At 39.5% G+C, this 23,725-nt stretch overlaps 1 protein-coding gene across 1 annotated transcript in view; it reads left to right on the top strand.

The window, feature by feature from the left end:
* The first annotated feature begins 21,211 nt into the window (after positions 1-21,211).
* Positions 21,212-23,725, top strand: part of CLU (clusterin) — a 40,922-nt gene continuing 38,408 nt past the window's right edge. The window contains exon 1 of the mRNA XM_056563752.1: positions 21,212-21,351. Within this exon, the coding sequence (XP_056419727.1) occupies positions 21,267-21,351 (85 nt within the window). The 5' untranslated portion in view covers positions 21,212-21,266. The remainder of the gene's footprint in view (positions 21,352-23,725) is intronic.

Here is a 23,725-nt window from a genome sequence, read left to right as displayed (position 1 = left end):
AATGTATAGATGTGACCTGCAGTCCTATGTAACACCACACTGATAACCAGTCGATAACACTCTGAATACAGATAATGTATAGAGGTGACCTGCAGTCCTATGTAACACCACAGATAACAGTGATAACTCTGAATACAGATAATGTATAGATGTGACCTGCAGTCCTATGTAACACCACAGATAACACAGTGATAACTCTCTGTGTACAGATAATGTATAGATGTGACCTGCAGTCCTATGTAACACCACAGATAACCATTGATAACTCTCTGAGTACAGATAATGTATAGATGTGACCTGCAGTCCTATGTAACCCCACAGATAACAGTGACAACTCTCTGAGTACAGATAATGTATAGATGTGACCTGCAGTCCTATGTAACACCACAGATAACACAGTGATAACTCTCTGAGTACAGATAATGTATAGAGGTGACCTGCAGTCCTATGTAACACCACAGATAACAGTGACAACTCTCTGAGTACAGATAATGTATAGATGTGACCTGCAGTCCTATGTAACACCACAGATAACACAGTGATAACTCTCTGAGTACAGATAATGTATAGATGTGACCTGCAGTCCTATGTAACACCACAGATAACCATGATAACTCTCTGAGTACAGATAATGTATAGATGTGACCTGCAGTCCTATGTAACACCACAGATAACACAGTGATAACTCTCTGAGTACAGATAATGTATAGATGTGACCTGCAGTCCTATGTAACACCACAGATAACAGTGATAACTCTCTGAGTACAGATAATGTATAGATGTGACCTGCAGTCCTATGTAACACCACAGATAACCATGATAACTCTCTGAGTACAGATAATGTATAGATGTGACCTGCAGTCCTATGTAACACCACAGATAACACAGTGATAACTCTCTGAGTATAGATAATGTATAGATGTGACCTGCAGTCCTATGTAACACCACAGATAACAGTGATAACTCTCTGAGTACAGATAATGTATAGATGTAACCTGCAGTCCTATGTAACACCACAGATAACACAGTGATAACTCTCTGAGTATAGATAATGTATAGATGTGACCTGCAGTCCTATGTAACACCACAGATAACAGTGATAACTCTCTGAGTACAGATAATGTATAGATGTGACCTGCAGTCCTATGTAAACACTACAGATAACACAGTGATAACTCTCTGAGTACAGATAATGTATAGAGGTGACCTGCAGTCCTATGAAACACCACAGATAACAGTGATAACTCTCTGAGTATAGATAATGTATAGATGTGACCTGCAGTCCTATGTAACACCACAGATAACAGTGATAACTCTCTGAGTACAGATAATGTATAGATGTGACCTGCAGTCCTATGTAACACCACAGATAACACAGTGATAACTCTCTGAGTACAGATAATGTATAGATGTGACCTGCAGTCCTATGTAACACCACAGATAACAGTGATAACTCTCTGAGTACAGATAATGTAGTAGATGTGACCTGCAGTCCTATGTAACACCACAGATAACACAGTGATAACTCTCTGAGTACAGATAATGTATAGATGTGACCTGCAGTCCTATGTAACACCACAGATAACAGTGATAACTCTCTGAGTACAGATAATGTATAGATGTGACCTGCAGTCCTATGTAACACCACAGATAACAGTGATAACTCTCTGAGTACAGATAATGTATAGATGTGACCTGCAGTCCTATGTAACACCACAGATAACAGTGATAACTCTCTGAGTACAGATAATGTATAGATGTGACCTGCAGTCTATGTAACACCACAGATAACAGTGATAACTCTCTGAGTACAGATAATGTATAGATGTGACCTGCAGTCCTATGTAACACCACAGATAACACAGTGATAACTCTCTGAGTACAGATAATGAATAGATGTGACCTGCAGTCCTATGTAACACCACAGATAACACAGTGATAACTCTCTGAGTACAGATAATGTATAGATGTGACCTGCAGTCCTATGTAACACCACAGATAACACAGTGATAACTCTCTGAGTACAGATAATGTATAGATGTGACCTGCAGTCCTATGTAACACCACAGATAACACAGTGATAACCCTCTGAGTACAGATAATGTATAGATGTGACCTGCAGTCCTATGTAACCACCACAGATAACAGTGATAACCTCTGAGTACAGATAATGTATAGATGTGACCTGCAGTCCTATGTAACACCACAGATAACACAGTGATAACTCTGAGTACAGATAATGTATAGATGTGACCTGCAGTCCTATGTAACACCACAGATAACAGTGATAACTCTGAGTACAGATAATGTATAGATGTGACCTGCAGTCCTATGTAACACCACAGATAACACAGTGATAACTCTCTGAGTACAGATAATGTAGTAGATGTGACCTGCAGTCCTATGTAACACCACAGATAACACAGTGATAACTCTCTGAGTACAGATAATGTATAGATGTGACCTGCAGTCCTATGTAACACCACAGATAACAGTGATAACTCTCTGAGTACAGATAATGTAGTAGATGTGACCTGCAGTCCTATGTAACACCACAGATAACAGTGATAACTCTCTGAGTACAGATAATGTATAGATGTGACCTGCAGTCCTATGTAACACCACAGATAACAGTGATAACTCTCTGAGTACAGATAATGTATAGATGTGACCTGCAGTCCTATGTAACACCACAGATAACACAGTGATAACTCTCTGAGTACAGATAATGTATAGATGTGACCTGCAGTCCTATGTAACACCACAGATAACAGTGATAACTCTCTGAGTACAGATAATGTATAGATGTGACCTGCAGTCCTATGTAACACCACAGATAACCATGATAACTCTCTGAGTACAGATAATGTATAGATGTGACCTGCAGTCCTATGTAACACCACAGATAACACAGTGATAACTCTCTGAGTACAGATAATGTATAGATGTGACCTGCAGTCCTATGTAACACCACAGATAACAGTGATAACTCTCTGAGTACAGATAATGTATAGATGTGACCTGCAGTCCTATGTAACACCACAGATAACACAGTGATAACTCTCTGAGTACAGATAATGTATAGATGTGACCTGCAGTCCTATGTAACACCACAGATAATACAGTGATAACTCTCTGAGTACAGATAATGTATAGATGTGACCTGCAGTCCTATGTAACACCACAGATAACAGTGATAACTCTCTGAGTACAGATAATGTATAGATGTAACCTGCAGTCCTATGTAACACCACAGATAACACAGTGATAACTCTCTGAGTATAGATAATGTATAGATGTGACCTGCAGTCCTATGTAACACCACAGATAATACAGTGATAACTCTCTGAGTACAGATAATGTATAGATGTGACCTGCAGTCCTATGTAACACCACAGATAATACAGTGATAACTCTCTGAGTACAGATAATGTATAGATGTGACCTGCAGTCCTATGTAACACCACAGATAACAGTGATAACTCTCTGAGTACAGATAATGTATAGATGTAACCTGCAGTCCTATGTAACACCACAGATAACACAGTGATAACTCTCTGAGTATAGATAATGTATAGATGTGACCTGCAGTCCTATGTAACACCACAGATAACAGTGATAACTCTCTGAGTACAGATAATGTATAGATGTGACCTGCAGTCCTATGTAACACTACAGATAACACAGTGATAACTCTCTGAGTACAGATAATGTATAGAGGTGACCTGCAGTCCTATGAAACACCACAGATAACAGTGATAACTCTCTGAGTATAGATAATGTATAGATGTGACCTGCAGTCCTATGTAACACCACAGATAACAGTGATAACTCTCTGAGTACAGATAATGTATAGATGTGACCTGCAGTCCTATGTAACACCACAGATAACACAGTGATAACTCTCTGAGTACAGATAATGTATAGATGTGACCTGCAGTCCTATGTAACACCACAGATAACAGTGATAACTCTCTGAGTACAGATAATGTAGTAGATGTGACCTGCAGTCCTATGTAACACCACAGATAACACAGTGATAACTCTCTGAGTACAGATAATGTATAGATGTGACCTGCAGTCCTATGTAACACCACAGATAACAGTGATAACTCTCTGAGTACAGATAATGTATAGATGTGACCTGCAGTCCTATGTAACACCACAGATAACAGTGATAACTCTCTGAGTACAGATAATGTATAGATGTGACCTGCAGTCCTATGTAACACCACAGATAACAGTGATAACTCTCTGAGTACAGATAATGTATAGATGTGACCTGCAGTCCTATGTAACACCACAGATAACAGTGATAACTCTCTGAGTACAGATAATGTATAGATGTGACCTGCAGTCCTATGTAACACCACAGATAACACAGTGATAACTCTCTGAGTACAGATAATGAATAGATGTGACCTGCAGTCCTATGTAACACCACAGATAACACAGTGATAACTCTCTGAGTACAGATAATGTATAGATGTGACCTGCAGTCCTATGTAACACCACAGATAACACAGTGATAACTCTCTGAGTACAGATAATGTATAGATGTGACCTGCAGTCCTATGTAACACCACAGATAACACAGTGATAACCCTCTGAGTACAGATAATGTATAGATGTGACCTGCAGTCCTATGTAACACCACAGATAACAGTGATAACTCTGAGTACAGATAATGTATAGATGTGACCTGCAGTCCTATGTAACACCACAGATAACACAGTGATAACCCTCTGAGTACAGATAATGTATAGATGTGACCTGCAGTCCTATGTAACACCACAGATAACACAGTGATAACTCTCTGAGTACAGATAATGTATAGATGTGACCTGCAGTCCTATGTAACACCACAGATAACAGTGATAACTCTGAGTACAGATAATGTATAGATGTGACCTGCAGTCCTATGTAACACCACAGATAACACAGTGATAACTCTCTGAGTACAGATAATGTAGTAGATGTGACCTGCAGTCCTATGTAACACCACAGATAACACAGTGATAACTCTCTGAGTACAGATAATGTATAGATGTGACCTGCAGTCCTATGTAACACCACAGATAACAGTGATAACTCTCTGAGTACAGATAATGTAGTAGATGTGACCTGCAGTCCTATGTAACACCACAGATAACAGTGATAACTCTCTGAGTACAGATAATGTATAGATGTGACCTGCAGTCCTATGTAACACCACAGATAACAGTGATAACTCTCTGAGTACAGATAATGTATAGATGTGACCTGCAGTCCTATGTAACACCACAGATAACAGTGATAACTCTCTGAGTACAGATAATGTATAGATGTGACCTGCAGTCCTATGTAACACCACAGATAACAGTGATAACTCTCTGAGTACAGATAATGTATAGATGTGACCTGCAGTCCTATGTAACACCACAGATAACACAGTGATAACTCTCTGAGTACAGATAATGTATAGATGTGACCTGCAGTCCTATGTAACACCACAGATAACAGTGATAACTCTGAATACAGATAATGTATAGAGGTGACCTGCAGTCCTATGTAACACCACAGATAACACAGTGATAACTCTCTGAGTACAGATAATGTATAGATGTGACCTGCAGTCCTATGTAACACCACAGATAACAGTGATAACTCTGAGTACAGATAATGTATAGATGTGACCTGCAGTCCTATGTAACACCACAGATAACAGTGATAACTCTCTGAGTACAGATAATGTATAGATGTGACCTGCAGTCCTATGTAACACCACAGATAACAGTGATAACTCTCTGAGTACAGATAATGTATAGATGTGACCTGCAGTCCTATGTAACACCACAGATAACAGTGATAACTCTCTGAGTACAGATAATGTATAGATGTGACCTGCAGTCCTATGTAACACCACAGATAACACAGTGATAACTCTCTGAGTACAGATAATGTATAGATGTGACCTGCAGTCCTATGTAACACCACAGATAACAGTGATAACTCTCTGAGTACAGATAATGTATAGATGTGACCTGCAGTCCTATGTAACACCACAGATAACAGTGATAACTCTCTGAGTACAGATAATGTATAGATGTTACCTGCAGTCCTATGTAACACCACAGATAACAGTGATAACTCTCTGAGTACAGATAATGTATAGATGTGACCTGCAGTCCTATGTAACACCACAGATAACACAGTGATAACTCTCTGAGTACAGATAATGTATAGATGTGACCTGCAGTCCTATGTAACACCACAGATAACAGTCATAACTCTCTGAGTACAGATAATGTATAGATGTGACCTGCAGTCCTATGTAACACCACAGATTACACAGTGATAACTCTCTGAGTACAGATAATGTATAGATGTGACCTGCAGTCCTATGTAACACCACAGATAACACGGGTAACTCTCTGAGTACAGATAATGTATAGATGTGACCTGCAGTCCTATGTAACACCACAGATAACACAGTGATAACTCTCTGAGTACAGATAATGTATAGATGTGACCTGCAGTCCTATGTAACACCACAGATAACACAGTGATAACTCTCTGAGTACAGATAATGTATAGATGTGACCTGCAGTCCTATGTAACACCACAGATAACACAGTGATAACTCTCTGAGTACAGATAATGTATAGATGTGACCTGCAGTCCTATGTAACACCACAGATAATAGTGATAACTCTTTGAGTACAGATAATGTAGTAGATGTGACCTGCAGTCCTATGTAACACCACAGATAACACAGTGATAACTCTCTGAGTACAGATAATGTATAGATGTGACCTGCAGCCCTATGTAACACCACAGATAATACAGTGATAACTCTCTGAGTACAGATAATGTATAGATGTGACCTGCAGTCCTATGTAACACCACAGATAACAGTGATAACTCTCTGAGTATAGATAATGTATAGATGTGACCTGCAGTCCTATGTAACACCACAGATAACACAGTGATAACTCTCTGAGTACAGATAATGTATAGATGTGACCTGCAGTCCTATGAAACACCACAGATAACAGTGATAACTCTCTGAGTATAGATAATGTATAGATGTGACCTGCAGTCCTATGTAACACCACAGATTACACAGTGATAACTCTCTGAGTGCAGATAATGTATAGATGTGACCTGCAGTCCTATGTAACACCACAGATAACACGGGTAACTCTCTGAGTACAGATAATGTATAGATGTGACCTGCAGTCCTATGTAACACCACAGATAACTTAGTGATAACTCTCTGAGTACAGATAATGTATAGATGTGACCTGCAGTCCTATGTAACACCACAGATAACACAGTGATAACTCTCTGAGTACAGATAATGTATAGATGTGACCTGCAGTCCTATGTAACACCACAGATAACACAGTGATAACTCTCTGAGTACAGATAATGTATAGATGTGACCTGCAGTCCTATGTAACACCACAGATAATAGTGATAACTCTTTGAGTACAGATAATGTAGTAGATGTGACCTGCAGTCCTATGTAACACCACAGATAACACAGTGATAACTCTCTGAGTACAGATAATGTATAGATGTGACCTGCAGTCCTATGTAACACCACAGATAATAGTGATAACTCTTTGAGTACAGATAATGTAGTAGATGTGACCTGCAGTCCTATGTAACACCACAGATAATACAGTGATAACTCTCTGAGTACAGATAATGTATAGATGTGACCTGCAGTCCTATGTAACACCACAGATAACAGTGATAACTCTCTGAGTATAGATAATGTATAGATGTGACCTGCAGTCCTATGTAACACCACAGATAACACAGTGATAACTCTCTGAGTACAGATAATGTATAGATGTGACCTGCAGTCCTATGTAACACCACAGATAACACAGTGATAACTCTCTGAGTACAGATAATGTATAGATGTGACCTGCAGTCCTATGTAACACCACAGATAACAGTGATAACTCTCTGAGTACAGATAATGTAGTAGATGTGACCTGCAGTCCTATGTAACACCACAGATAACAGTGATAACTCTCTGAGTACAGATAATGAATAGATGTGACCTGCAGTCCTATGTAACACCACAGATAACACAGTGATAACTCTCTGAGTACAGATAATGTATAGATGTGACCTGCAGTCCTATGTAACACCACAGATAACACAGTGATAACTCTCTGAGTACAGATAATGTATAGATGTGACCTGCAGTCCTATGTAACACCACAGATAACACAGTGATAACCCTCTGAGTACAGATAATGTATAGATGTGACCTGCAGTCCTATGTAACACCACAGATAACAGTGATAACTCTGAGTACAGATAATGTATAGATGTGACCTGCAGTCCTATGTAACACCACAGATAACACAGTGATAACCCTCTGAGTACAGATAATGTATAGATGTGACCTGCAGTCCTATGTAACACCACAGATAACAGTGATAACTCTGAGTACAGATAATGTATAGATGTGACCTGCAGTCCTATGTAACACCACAGATAACACAGTGATAACTCTCTGAGTACAGATAATGTAGTAGATGTGACCTGCAGTCCTATGTAACACCACAGATAACACAGTGATAACTCTCTGAGTACAGATAATGTATAGATGTGACCTGCAGTCCTATGTAACACCACAGATAACAGTGATAACTCTCTGAGTACAGATAATGTATAGATGTGACCTGCAGTCCTATGTAACACCACAGATACACAGTGATAACTCTCTGAGTACAGATAATGTATAGATGTGACCTGCAGTCCTATGTAATACCACAGATAACAGTGATAACTCTCTGAGTACAGATAATGTAGTAGATGTGACCTGCAGTCCTATGTAACACCACAGATAACAGTGATAACTCTCTGAGTACAGATAATGTATAGATGTGACCTGCAGTCCTATGTAACACACAGATAACAGTGATAACTCTCTGAGTACAGATAATGTATAGATGTGACCTGCAGTCCTATGTAACACCACAGATAACACAGTGATAACTCTCTGAGTACAGATAATGTATAGATGTGACCTGCAGTCCTATGTAACACCACAGATAACAGTGATAACTCTGAGTACAGATAATGTATAGATGTGACCTGCAGTCCTATGTAACACCACAGATAACTCAGTGATAACTCTCTGAGTACAGATAATGTAGTAGATGTGACCTGCAGTCCTATGTAACACCACAGATAACACAGTGATAACTCTCTGAGTACAGATAATGTATAGATGTGACCTGCAGTCCTATGTAACACCACAGATAACAGTGATAACTCTCTGAGTACAGATAATGTATAGATGTGACCTGCAGTCCTATGTAACACCACAGATAACACAGTGATAACTCTCTGAGTACAGATAATGTATAGATGTGACCTGCAGTCCTATGTAATACCACAGATAACAGTGATAACTCTCTGAGTACAGATAATGTAGTAGATGTGACCTGCAGTCCTATGTAACACCACAGATAACAGTGATAACTCTCTGAGTACAGATAATGTATAGATGTGACCTGCAGTCCTATGTAACACCACAGATAACAGTGATAACTCTCTGAGTACAGATAATGTATAGATGTGACCTGCAGTCCTATGTAACACCACAGATAACACAGTGATAACTCTCTGAGTACAGATAATGTATAGATGTGACCTGCAGTCCTATGTAACACCACAGATAACAGTGATAACTCTGAATACAGATAATGTATAGAGGTGACCTGCAGTCCTATGTAACACCACAGATAACACAGTGATAACTCTCTGAGTACAGATAATGTATAGATGTGACCTGCAGTCCTATGTAACACCACAGATAACAGTGATAACTCTGAGTACAGATAATGTATAGATGTGACCTGCAGTCCTATGTAACACCACAGATAACAGTGATAACTCTCTGAGTACAGATAATGTATAGATGTGACCTGCAGTCCTATGTAACACCACAGATAACAGTGATAACTCTCTGAGTACAGATAATGTATAGATGTGACCTGCAGTCCTATGTAACACCACAGATAACAGTGATAACTCTCTGAGTACAGATAATGTATAGATGTGACCTGCAGTCCTATGTAACACCACAGATAACACAGTGATAACTCTCTGAGTACAGATAATGTATAGATGTGACCTGCAGTCCTATGTAACACCACAGATAACAGTGATAACTCTCTGAGTACAGATAATGTATAGATGTGACCTGCAGTCCTATGTAACACCACAGATAACAGTGATAACTCTCTGAGTACAGATAATGTATAGATGTGACCTGCAGTCCTATGTAACACCACAGATAACAGTGATAACTCTCTGAGTACAGATAATGTATAGATGTGACCTGCAGTCCTATGTAACACCACAGATAACACAGTGATAACTCTCTGAGTACAGATAATGTATAGATGTGACCTGCAGTCCTATGTAACACCACAGATAACAGTCATAACTCTCTGAGTACAGATAATGTATAGATGTGACCTGCAGTCCTATGTAACACCACAGATTACACAGTGATAACTCTCTGAGTACAGATAATGTATAGATGTGACCTGCAGTCCTATGTAACACCACAGATAACACGGGTAACTCTCTGAGTACAGATAATGTATAGATGTGACCTGCAGTCCTATGTAACACCACAGATAACACAGTGATAACTCTCTGAGTACAGATAATGTATAGATGTGACCTGCAGTCCTATGTAACACCACAGATAACACAGTGATAACTCTCTGAGTACAGATAATGTATAGATGTGACCTGCAGTCCTATGTAACACCACAGATAACACAGTGATAACTCTCTGAGTACAGATAATGTATAGATGTGACCTGCAGTCCTATGTAACACCACAGATAATAGTGATAACTCTTTGAGTACAGATAATGTAGTAGATGTGACCTGCAGTCCTATGTAACACCACAGATAATAGTGATAACTCTCTGAGTACAGATAATGTAGTAGATGTGACCTGCAGTCCTATGTAACACCACAGATAATAGTGATAACTCTCTGAGTACAGATAATGTATAGATGTGACCTGCAGTCCTATGTAACACCACAGATAACACAGTGATAACTCTCTGAGTACAGATAATGTATAGATGTGACCTGCAGTCCTATGTAACATCACAGATAACAGTGATAACTCTCTGAGTACAGATAATGTATAGATGTGACCTGCAGTCCTATGTAACACCACAGATAACACAGTGATAACTCTCTGAGTACAGATAATGTATAAATGTGACCTGCAGTCCTATGTAACACCACAGATAACACACTGATAACTCTCTGAGTACATATAATGTATAGATGTGACCTGCAGTCCTATGTAACACCACAGATAACAGTGATAACTCTCTGAGTACAGATAATGTATAGATGTGACCTGCAGTCCTATGTAACACCACAGATAACACAGTGATAACTCTCTAAGTACAGATAATGTATAGATGTGACCTGCAGTCCTATGTAACACCACAGATAACAGTGATAACTCTCTGAGTACAGATAATGTATAGATGTGACCTGCAGTCCTATGTAACATCACAGATAACAGTGATAACTCTCTGAGTACAGATAATGTAGTAGATGTGACCTGCAGTCCTATGTAACACCACAGATAACAGTGATAACTCTCTGAGTACAGGTAATGTATAGATGTGACCTGCAGTCCTATGTAACACCACAGATAACAGTGATAACTCTGAGTACAGATAATGTATAGATGTGACCTGCAGTCCTATGTAACACCACAGATAACAGTGATAACTCTCTGAGTACAGATAATGTATAGATGTGACCTGCAGTCCTATGTAACACCACAGATAACACAGTGATAACTCTCTGAGTACAGATAATGTATAGATGTGACCTGCAGTCCTATGTAACACCACAGATAACACAGTGATAACTCTCTGAGTACAGATAATGTATAGATGTGACCTGCAGTCCTATGTAACACCACAGATAACACAGTGATAATTCTCTGAGTACAGATAATGTATAGATGTGACCTGCAGTCCTATGTAACACCACAGATAACACAGTGATAACTCTCTGAGTACAGATAATGTATAGATGTGACCTGCAGTCCTATGTAACACCACAGATAACACAGTGATAACTCTCTGAGTACAGATAATGTATAGATGTGACCTGCAGTCCTATGTAACACCACAGATAACACAGTGATAACTCTCGGAGTACAGATAATGTATAGATGTGACCTGCAGTCCTATGTAACACCATAGATAACAGTGATAACTCTCTGAGTACAGATAATGTATAGATGTGACCTGCAGTCCTATGTAACACCACAGATAACAGTGATAACTCTCTGAGTACAGATAATGTATAGATGTGACCTGCAGTCCTATGTAACACCACAGATAACACAGTGATAACTCTCTGAGTACAGATAATGTATAGATGTGACCTGCAGTCCTATGTAACACCACAGATAACACAGTGATAACTCTCTGAGTACAGATAATGTAGTAGATGTGACCTGCAGTCCTATGTAACACCACAGATAACAGTGATAACTCTCTGAGTACAGATAATGTATAGGTGTGACCTGCAGTCCTATGTAACACCACAGATAACACAGTGATAACTCTCTGAGTACAGATAATGTATAGATGTGACCTGCAGTCCTATGTAACACCACAGATAACAGTGATAACTCTCTGAGTACAGATAATGTATAGATGTGACCTGCAGTCCTATGTAACACCACATATAACACAGTGATAACTCTCTGAGTACAGATAATGTATAGATGTGACCTGCAGTCCTATGTAACACCACAGATAACAGTGATAACTCTCTGAGTACAGATAATGTAGTAGATGTGACCTGCAGTCCTATGTAACACCACAGATAACAGTGATAACTCTCTGAGTACAGATAATGTATAGATGTGACCTGCAGTCCTATGTAACACCACAGATAACAGTGATAACTCTCTGAGTACAGATAATGTAGTAGATGTGACCTGCAGTCCTATGTAACACCACAAATAACTGTGATAACTCTCTGAGTACAGATAATGTATAGATGTGACCTGCAGTCCTATGTAACACCACAGATAACAGTGATAACTCTCTGAGTACAGATAATGTATAGATGTTACCTGCAGTCCTATGTAACACCACAGATAACAGTGATAACTCTCTGAGTACAGATAATGTATAGATGTGACCTGCAGTCCTATGTAACACCACAGATAACACAGTGATAACTCTCTGAGTACAGATAATGTAGTAGATGTGACCTGCAGTCCTATGTAACACCACAGATAACACAGTGATAACTCTCTGAGTACATATAATGTATAGATGTGACCTGCAGTCCTATGTAACAGCACAGATATCACAGTGATAACTCTCTGAGTACATATAATGTATAGATGTGACCTGCAGTCCTATGTAACACCACAGATAACAGTGATAACTCTCTGAGTACAGATAATGTATAGATGTGACCTGCAGTCCTATGTAACACCACAGATAACACAGTGATAACTCTCTGAGTACAGATAATGTAGTAGATGTGACCTGCAGTCCTATGTAACACCACAGATAACACAGTGATAACTCTCTGAGTACAGATAATGTATAGATGTGACCTGCAGTCCTATGTAACACCACAGATAACAGTGATAACTCTCTGAGTACAGATAATGTGTAGATGTGACCTGCAGTCCTATGTAACACCACAGATAACAGTGATAACTCTCTGAGTACAGATAATGTAGTAGATGTGACCTGCAGTCCTATGTAACACCACAGATAACACAGTGATAACTCTCTGAGTACAGATAATGTGTAGATGTGACCTGCAGTCCTATGTAACACCACAGATAACAGTGATAACTCTCTGAGTACAGATAATGTAGTAGATGTGACCTGCAGTCCTATGTAACACCACAGATAACACAGTGATTACTCTCTGAGTACAGATAATGTATAGATGTCACCTGCAGTCCTATGTAACACCAAAGATAACAGTGATAACTCTCTGAGTACAGATAATGTAGTAGATGTCACCTGCAGTCCTATGTAACACCACAGATAACAGTGATAACTCTCTGAGTACAGATAATGTATAGATGTGACCTGCAGTCCTATGTAACACCACAGATAACACAGTGATAACTCTCTGAGTACAGATAAAGTATAGATGTGACCTGCAGTCCTATGTAACACCACAGATAACACAGTGATAACTCTCTGAGTACAGATAATGTATAGATGTGACCTGCAGTCCTATGTAACACCACAGATAACAGTGATAACTTTCTGAGTACAGATAATGTATAGATGTGTCCTGCAGTCCTATGTAACACCACAGATAACAGTGATAACTCTCTGAGTACAGATAATGTATAGATGTCACCTGCAGTCCTATGTAACACCACAGATAACAGTGATAACTCTCTGAGTACAGATAATGTAGTAGATGTCACCTGCAGTCCTATGTAACACCACAGATAACAGTGATAACTCTCTGAGTACAGATAATGTATAGATGTGACCTGCAGTCCTATGTAACACCACAGATAACACAGTGATAACTCTCTGAGTACAGATAATGTATAGATGTGACCTGCAGTCCTATGTAACACCACAGATAACAGTGATAACTCTCTGAGTACAGATAATGTATAGATGTGACCTGCAGTCCTATGTAACACCACAGATAACACAGTGATAACTCTCTGAGTACAGATAATGTATAGATGTGACCTGCAGTCCTATGTAACACCACAGATAACACAGTGATAACTCTCTGAGTACAGATAATGTATAGATGTGACCTGCAGTCCTATGTAACACCACAGATAACACAGTGATAACTCTCTGAGTACAGATAATGTATAGATGTGACCTGCAGTCCTATGTAACACCACAGATAACAGTGATAACTCTCTGAGTACAGATAATGTATAGATGTGACCTGCAGTCCTATGTAACACCACAGATAACACAGTGATAACTCTCTGAGTACAGATAATGTATAGATGTGACCTGCAGTCCTATGTAACACCACAGATAACAGTGATAACTCTCTGAGTACAGATAATGTATAGATGTGACCTGCAGTCCTATGTAACACCACAGATAACACAGTGATAACTCTCTGAGTACAGATAATGTATAGATGTGACCTGCAGTCCTATGTAACACCACAGATAACACAGTGATAACTCTCTGAGTACAGATAATGTATAGATGTGACCTGCAGTCCTATGTAACACCACAGATAACACAGTGATAACTCTCTGAGTACAGATAATGTATAGATGTGACCTGCAGTCCTATGTAACACCACAGATAACAGTGATAACTCTCTGAGTACAGATAATGTAGTAGATGTCACCTGCAGTCCTATGTAACACCACAGATAACAGTGATAACTCTCTGAGTACAGATAATGTATAGATGTGACCTGCAGTCCTATGTAACACCACAGATAACACAGTGATAACTCTCTGAGTACAGATAATGTATAGATGTGACCTGCAGTCCTATGTAACACCACAGATAACACAGTGATAACTCTCTGAGTACAGATAATGTATAGATGTGACCTGTAGTCCTATGTAACACCACAGATAACACAGTGATAACTCTCTGAGTACAGATAATGTATAGATGTGACCTGCAGTCCTATGTAACACCACAGATAACACAGTGATAACTCTCTGAGTACAGATAATGTAGTAGATGTGACCTGCAGTCCTATGTAACACCACAGATAACAGTGATAACTCTCTGAGTACAGATAATGTATAGATGTCATCTGCAGTCCTATGTAACACCACAGATAACAGTGATAACTCTCTGAGTACAGATAATGTATAGATGTGACCTGCAGTCCTATGTAACACCACAGATAACAGTGATAACTCTCTGAGTACAGATAATGTATAGATGTGACCTGCAGTCCTATGTAACCCTACAGATAACACAGTGATAACTCTCTGAGTACAGATAATGTATAGATGTGACCTGCAGTCCTATGTAACACCACAGATAACAGTGATAACTCTCTGAGTACAGATAATGTATAGATGTGACCTGCAGTCCTATGTAACACCACAGATAACAGTGATAACTCTCTGAGTACAGATAATGTATAGATGTGACCTGCAGTCCTATGTAACACCACAGATAACACAGTGATAACTCTCTGAGTACAGATAATGTATAGATGTGACCTGCAGTCCTATGTAACACCACAGATAACACAGTGATAACTCTCTGAGTACAGATAATGTATAGATGTGACCTGCAGTCCCATGTAACACCACAGATATCACAGTGATAACCCTCTGAGTACAGATAATGTATAGATGTGACCTGCAGTCCTATGTAACACCACAGATAACACAGTGATAACTCTCTGAGTACAGATACTGTATAGATGTGATCTGCAGTCCTATGTAACACCACAGATAACAGTGATAACTCTCTGAGTACAGATAATGTATAGATGTGACCTGCAGTCCTATGTAACACCACAGATAACAGTGATAACTCTCTGAGTACAGATAATGTATAGATATCACCTGCAGTCCTATGTAACACCACAGATAACACAGTGATAACTCTCTGAGTACAGATAATGTAGTAGATGTGACCTGCAGTCCTATGTAACACCACAGATAACAGTGATAACTCTCTGAGTACAGATAATGTATAGATGTGACCTGCAGTCCTATGTAACACCACAGATAACACAGTGATAACTCTCTGAGTACAGATAATGTATAGATGTGACCTGCAGTCCTATGTAACACCACAGACAAAATGGTGATAGGATGATTGATACTGATGCAGGGTCATGTTTGGCGTTTCTTTGATTTGCTCTTTGTGCACTTGTATATTTGTATTTTGTTACTTTTATGTGACTTTTACTGCTGGTTTGTCTGGAGTGTGTGGTGTGGTGTGTGGTTGTGGTGTGCAGTGTGTGTTTGCGGTGTGTGGTGTGCAGTGTGTGGTGTGGTGTGTGGTTGTGGTGTGCAGTGTGTGGTGTGCAGTGTGTGGTGCAGTGTGTGGTTGTGGTATGTGGTGTGTGGTGTGGTTGTGGTGTGTGGTGTGCAGTGTGTGGTGTGCAGTGTGTGGTGCAGTGTGTGGTTGTGGTGTGCAGTGTGTGGTGTGCTGTGTGTGGTGCAGTGTGTGGTTGTGGTGTGCAGTGTGTGGTGTGGTGTGGTTGTGGTATGTGGTGTGCAGTGTGTGGTGTGGTTGTGGTGTGTGGTGTGCAGTGTGTGGTGTGCAGTGTGTGGAGTGGTGTGTGTGGTGTGTGGTGTGCATTGTGTGGTGTGTGGTGTGGTTGTGGTGTGTGGTGTGCAGTGTGTGGTGTGCAGTGTGTGGTGCAGTGTGTGGTTGTGGTGTGCAGTGTGTGGTGTGCTGTGTGTGGTGCAGTGTGTGGTTGTGGTGTGCAGTGTGTGGTGTGTGGGGTGTGGGTGTGGTGTGGTGTGGTTGTGGTATGTGGTGTGTGGTGTGGTTGTGGTGTGTGGTGTGCAGTGTGTGGTGTGCAGTGTGTGGAGTGGTGTGTGTGGTGTGTGGTGTGCATTGTGTGGTGTGTGGTGTGGTTGTGGTATGTGGTGTGCAGTGTGTGGTTGTGGTGTGTGGTGTGCAGTGTGTGGTGTGGTGTGTGTGGTGTAGTTGTGGTGTGTGGTGTGCATTGTGTGGTGTGTGGTGTGGTTGTGGTATGTGGTGTGCAGTGTGTGGTTGTGGTGTGTGGTTGTGGTGTGTGGTGTGCAGTGTGTGGTGTGGTTGTGGTATGTGGTGTGGTGTGTGGTTATTGTGGTGTGGTGTGGTTGTGGTATGTGGTGTGCAGTGTGTGGTGTGTGGTGTGCAGTGTGGTGTGGTGTGTGGTTGTGGTGTGTGGTTGTGGTGTGTGGTTGTGGTGTGTGGTTGTGGTCTGTGGTGTGCAGTGTGTGGTGTGTGGTTATTGTGGTGTGGTTGTGGTATGTGGTGTGCAGTGTGTGGTGTGTGGTGTGCAGTGTGGTGTGGTTGTGGTGTGTGGTGTGCAGTGTGTGGTGTGTGGTTGTGGTGTGTGGTGTGCAGTGTGTGGTGTGGTGTGTGGTTGTGGTGTGGTTGTGGTATGCATTGTGCAGTGTGCGGACCTTCTCCTCATTCTTGTGAATCCTGGAGTAATATTATTTTTTAAATACAATATTCTGATACCAGAGAACCCCTTTAAATACAATATCCTGATACCAGAGAACCCCTTTAAATACAATATCCTGATACCAGAGAACCCCTTTAAATACAATATCCTGATACCAGAGAACCCCTTTAAATACAATATCCTGATACCAGAGAACCCCTTTAAATACAATATCCTGATACCAGAGAACCCCTTTAAATACAATATCCTGATACCAGAGAACCCCTTTAAATACAATATTCTGATACCAGAGAACCCCTTTAAATACAATATTCTGATACCAGAGAACCCCTTTAAATACAATATCCTTATACCAGAGAACCCCTTTAAATACAATATTCTGATACCAGAGAACCCCTTTAAATACAATATTCTGATACCAGAGAACCCCTTTAAATACAATATTCTGATACCAGAGAACCCCTTTAAATACAATATCCTTATACCAGAGAACCCCTTTAAATACAATATTCTGATACCAGAGAACCCCTTTAAATACAATATCCTGATACCAGAGAACCCCTTTAAATACAATATCCTTATACCAGAGAACCCCTTTAAATACAATATTCTGATACCAGAGAACATCCATATGGTGTAACATATGACCAATGTCTTCTCTGGGTTATTATACATAGGATATATTATCCATCAATGGCAACTTACCGACGGTTTCCTTTTTTTTTTTTTTTTTTTTGACATTTCAAGAATCTTTTTGTCTTTATGTTTGTGGGAAATCTTGTGAATGGTGAATGGAGCCATTATTACAGCTCCTGCACCCGACTGTCCTGGGATCCTGAATGGCAAATACTCCGTGTCACCCTCTATTACTACTACAGGGCGTTGTCAGGAGTCTAGGAGAGCTGACTAATAAACTGCGTTTTTTTTTACTGTGTCAGACGTTGATATTTATCGGTTTTACGCCATGTGACACGTTCTGCGGTTGTTGTAGTCGACAGGTGTCACTTTCTTACTTTATGTCGCTGGTTGAGGCAGAAATTTTGTGGTGCGAAGATCTGAGGATGACAACCCTCACCGTCCGCCCCCCGGAATAGGAGGAAAACAAGGAGCGTGAAAGTAATAGATTGTCTGATCGCCAAAAAATGTAGGCAGATAATCCTTAAAGGGACAGCGACCAATAGGATGGATTCATATATGAAGTACAGCGCCTGGAACCAAGAACACAATAAAGAACAAATAAATAATACTACTAATAATAATAATGATAAATCTTAATATTATTATTATTATTAATAATATTATTTTTATTATTATTAGAGATGAGCGAACTTACAGTAAATTCGATTCGTCACAAACTTCTCGGCTCGGCAGTTGATGACTTATCCTACATAAATTAGTTCAGCTTTCAGGTGCTCCCGTGGGCTGGAAAAGGTGGATACAGTCCTAGAAGACTCTTTCCTAGGACTGTATCCATCTTTTCCAGCCCACGGAAGCACCTGAAAGCTGAACTAATTTATGCAGGAAAAATCATCAACTGCCGAGCCGAGAAGTTCGTGACTAATCAAATTTACTGTAAGTTCGCTCATCTCTAATTATTATTACTGGAATTTTTATTTCTGGTATTATCATTATATTATGAATATTAGGAATTATGAATATTATTTAGTTATTAATTATCATTATATTAATAATAATAATATAATTCTTCTTCTTCTTATTATTATTAATATAATAATAATCATCATCGTCAAGGTAACAATCATTATAATTGTTATAATAATACAATAACAATAAAGATGATGATTATAATATTAATAAAAATAATAATAATAATAATAATAATGATAATAATACCAGTATTATTAATAATAATAATAATAATAATAATAATATTATTATTATTATTCATATTATTATTAGAATAATTATTATTAATAATATTATTATTACTATAATTATTATAATACTTATGATTATTATTGGCATTTTATTACTGGTATTATTATTAATTTATTAATATTATATTAATAATTATATTCATAATTATTATAATAATACTACTACTAATAAGAAAAAATAATAATACTAATTATAAGAAAGATAATAACAATAATAATAATAATAATAATAATAATAATACCAGTAATAATAATAGTAATAATATGATTATTATCTTTTTTATTATGATTATTATCATCATCACATCATTATTATTATTATTATTATCATCATCATCATCATAATCATCATCATCATCATCATCATCATTAATAATAATAACAATATTATATTTTTATTATTATTATCTTCATTATTATTATTATTATTATTATTATTATTATTATTATTATCTTCATTATTATTATTATTATTCAGTTTTGGGTAAAAAGCCAGAAGCGGATCCAGCAGAAGTGGCGCTCCTCTTGTAGACTATGAGTGACGGCTGCTATCAGCGAATCACAGCGAATGAGGGTCATTAACCCATTAAGTGCCTTGCTCACTAGTTTTTTTAACTAGAATGCCTCCAGCTGTTGCAAAACTACAACTCCCACCATGCCCGTACAGCCTTTGGCTGTCTGGGCATGCTGGGAGTTGTAATTTTACAACAGCTGGAGGCACCCTGGATGGAAAAACACTGCACTAGGTGGCTGATCACAGAGACATAGTATTTTATACTGGATTCATTTCCCTTTAATTTGTATCCCTCTGCTGAGTTCTAATTCCCATCTGGATCCCCAGTGTCGGCGGCGGCGGCGCCTCCCGCAGGTGACGGTGAGCGGACTTTTCCACACGGTCCTACCAGTAATAACATTACATAAGTTTCTGGGAAGTTGCACAATCCACATCTGTTTTCTTTTCCCACATTGAGACATTGTTTTCCCCCCTAGAAGGTGCAGACCTTATATAAGGCAGGAAAGTATGTGCCCCCGGAGGGCCATAGTCTCTATATACAGGTAATAATGGGGATCGGTCTCTATTGCTCTGCCTGTGTCTTCAGTCAGTCCTGACATTCTATTCATACACTGCTGGAAGGGATGAACGTCTTATGTCACTTCTCTATCTTTTCTTATTCCTAGAGCCGCACTCCAGAGTCGGAGATGAAGTTGTTTGCTCTCTACCTCCTCCCGGTGGTCGTTCTGCTCAAGGCCACGGAGGCGCTGATCCCCCCAGAAAACCTGAAACGTAAGTGCGCTGCGTCCAGCAATACAATGCCAAACACTACTGTGTGTGAGTGTGTATATGTATGTGTGTATTTGTATATGTATGTATGTATGTGTGTGTATATGTATGTATGTGTGTATGTATGTATGTGTGTGTATATGTATGTATGTGTGTATGTATGTATGTGTGTGTATATGTATGTGTGTATATGTATATATGTGTATGTGTGTATATATGTATATGTATGTAAATGTGTGTGTGTATATATGTGTATGTATGTGTGAGTGTGTATATGTATGTGTGTATATGTGTGTATGTATGTATGTATGTATGTACGTACGTGTATGTATGTATGTATGTATGTGTATGTATGTATGTATGTTTGTATGTCTGTGTGTATATGTATGTGTGTATATGTATGTATGTATGTATGTATGTGTGTATATGTATGGGTATATGTATGTGTGTATATGTATGTGTATGTATGTGTGTATATGTATGTGTGTATGTATTTGTATGTGTGTGTATGTATGTGTGTATATGTATGTATGTATATGTGTGTGTATGTGTATGTGTGTATGTATTTGTATGTGTGTGTATGTATGTGTGTATATGTATGTATGTATGTATATGTGTGTATGTGTATGTGTGTATGTATTTGTATGTGTATGTATGTATATGTGTGTGTATGTATGTATGTATGTATGTGTGTATGCATGTGTGTGTATGTATATGTGTGTATGTATGTGTGTATGTATGTGTGTATATGTATGTATGTATATGTGTGTGTATGTATTTGTATGTGTATGTATGTATATGTGTGTATGTATGTGTGTGTATGTATATGTGTGTGCATGTATGTGTATGTATATGTGTGTGTATATGTGTATGTATATGTGTATGTGTGTATGTATGTATATGTATGTGTGTGTATATTTGTATGTATGTTTGTATGTATATGTATGTGTGTGTATATGTGTATGTATGTATGTATGTATATGTATGTGTGTGTATGTATGTATATGTATGTGTGTATATGTGTATGTGTGTGTATATGTGTATGTATGTGTGTATGTATATGTATGTGTGTGTATGTGTTTAAGTGTGTGTGTATATATGTGTGTAGATATGTGTGTATATGTGTGTATGTGTATGTGTGTGTATGTATATATGTGTGTATGTATGTGTATATGTGTGTATGTATGTGTGTATGTGTGTATGTATGTATATATGTGTAAGTTTGGACACCTTCTCATTCAGAGTTTTCTTTATTTTCATGACTATGAATATTGTAGATTCGCACTGAAGGCATCAAAACTATGAATTATCACCTGTGGGATTATATACATAACAATAAGTGTGAGAATCTGTCATATTCTCGGTTCTAGCTCCTTTTGCTTTGATTCCTGCTTCGCACTCTTGGATTCTCTTGATGAGCTGTAGTCACCTGAAATGGTCTCCAACAGTCTTGAAGGAGTTCCCATGATGCTTAGCACTTGTTGCCCTTTTTGCCTTCATTCTGCGGTCCAGCTCACCCCAAACCATCTGGATTGGGTTCAGGTCCGGTGACTGTGGAGGCCAGGTCATCTGGGGCTGCACCCATCACTCTCCTTCTTGGTCACATAGTCCTTGCACAGCCTGGAGGTGTTTGGGGTCATTGTCCTGTTGGTCCAACTAAACGCAAACCGGATGGAATAGCAGCCGCTGCCAGATGCTGTGGTAGACATACTGGGTCAGTATGCCTTCAGAATAAATCCCCAACAGTGTCACCAACAAAGCGCCCCCCCCCCCCCCACATCATCACACCTCCTCCTCCACACCATCACACCTCCTCCTCCACACCATCACACCTCCTCCTCCACACCATCACACCTCCTCCTCCACACCATCACACCTCCTCCCCCACACCATCACACCTCCTCCACACCATCACACCTCCTCCCCCACACCATCACACCTCCTCCTCCACACCATCACACCTCCTCCTCCACACCATCACACCTCCTCCTCCACACATCACACCTCCTCCTCCACACCATCACACCTTCTCCTCCACACCATCACCCCTCCTCTCCCACACCAGCACACCTCCTCTCCCACACCATCACACCTCCTCCCCCACACCATCACACCTCCTCCTCCACACATCACACCTCCTCCTCCACACATCACACCTCCTCCTCCACACCATCACACCTCCTCCCCCACACCATCACCCCTCCTCCTCCACACCATCACACCTCCTCCTCCACACATCACACCTCCTCCTCCATACCATCACACCTCCTCCTCCACACATCACACCTCCTCCTCCACACCATCACACCTCCTCCTCCACACCATCACACCTCCTCCTCCACACATCACACCTCCTCCTCCACACCATCACACCTCC

Source organism: Hyla sarda, chromosome 3 (genome assembly GCF_029499605.1).
Source record: "Hyla sarda isolate aHylSar1 chromosome 3, aHylSar1.hap1, whole genome shotgun sequence".
NCBI classification, from domain to species: domain Eukaryota; kingdom Metazoa; phylum Chordata; class Amphibia; order Anura; family Hylidae; genus Hyla; species Hyla sarda.
Note: the sequence above shows the minus strand (reverse complement) of the source record. Positions and strands in the feature narration are given on the sequence as shown.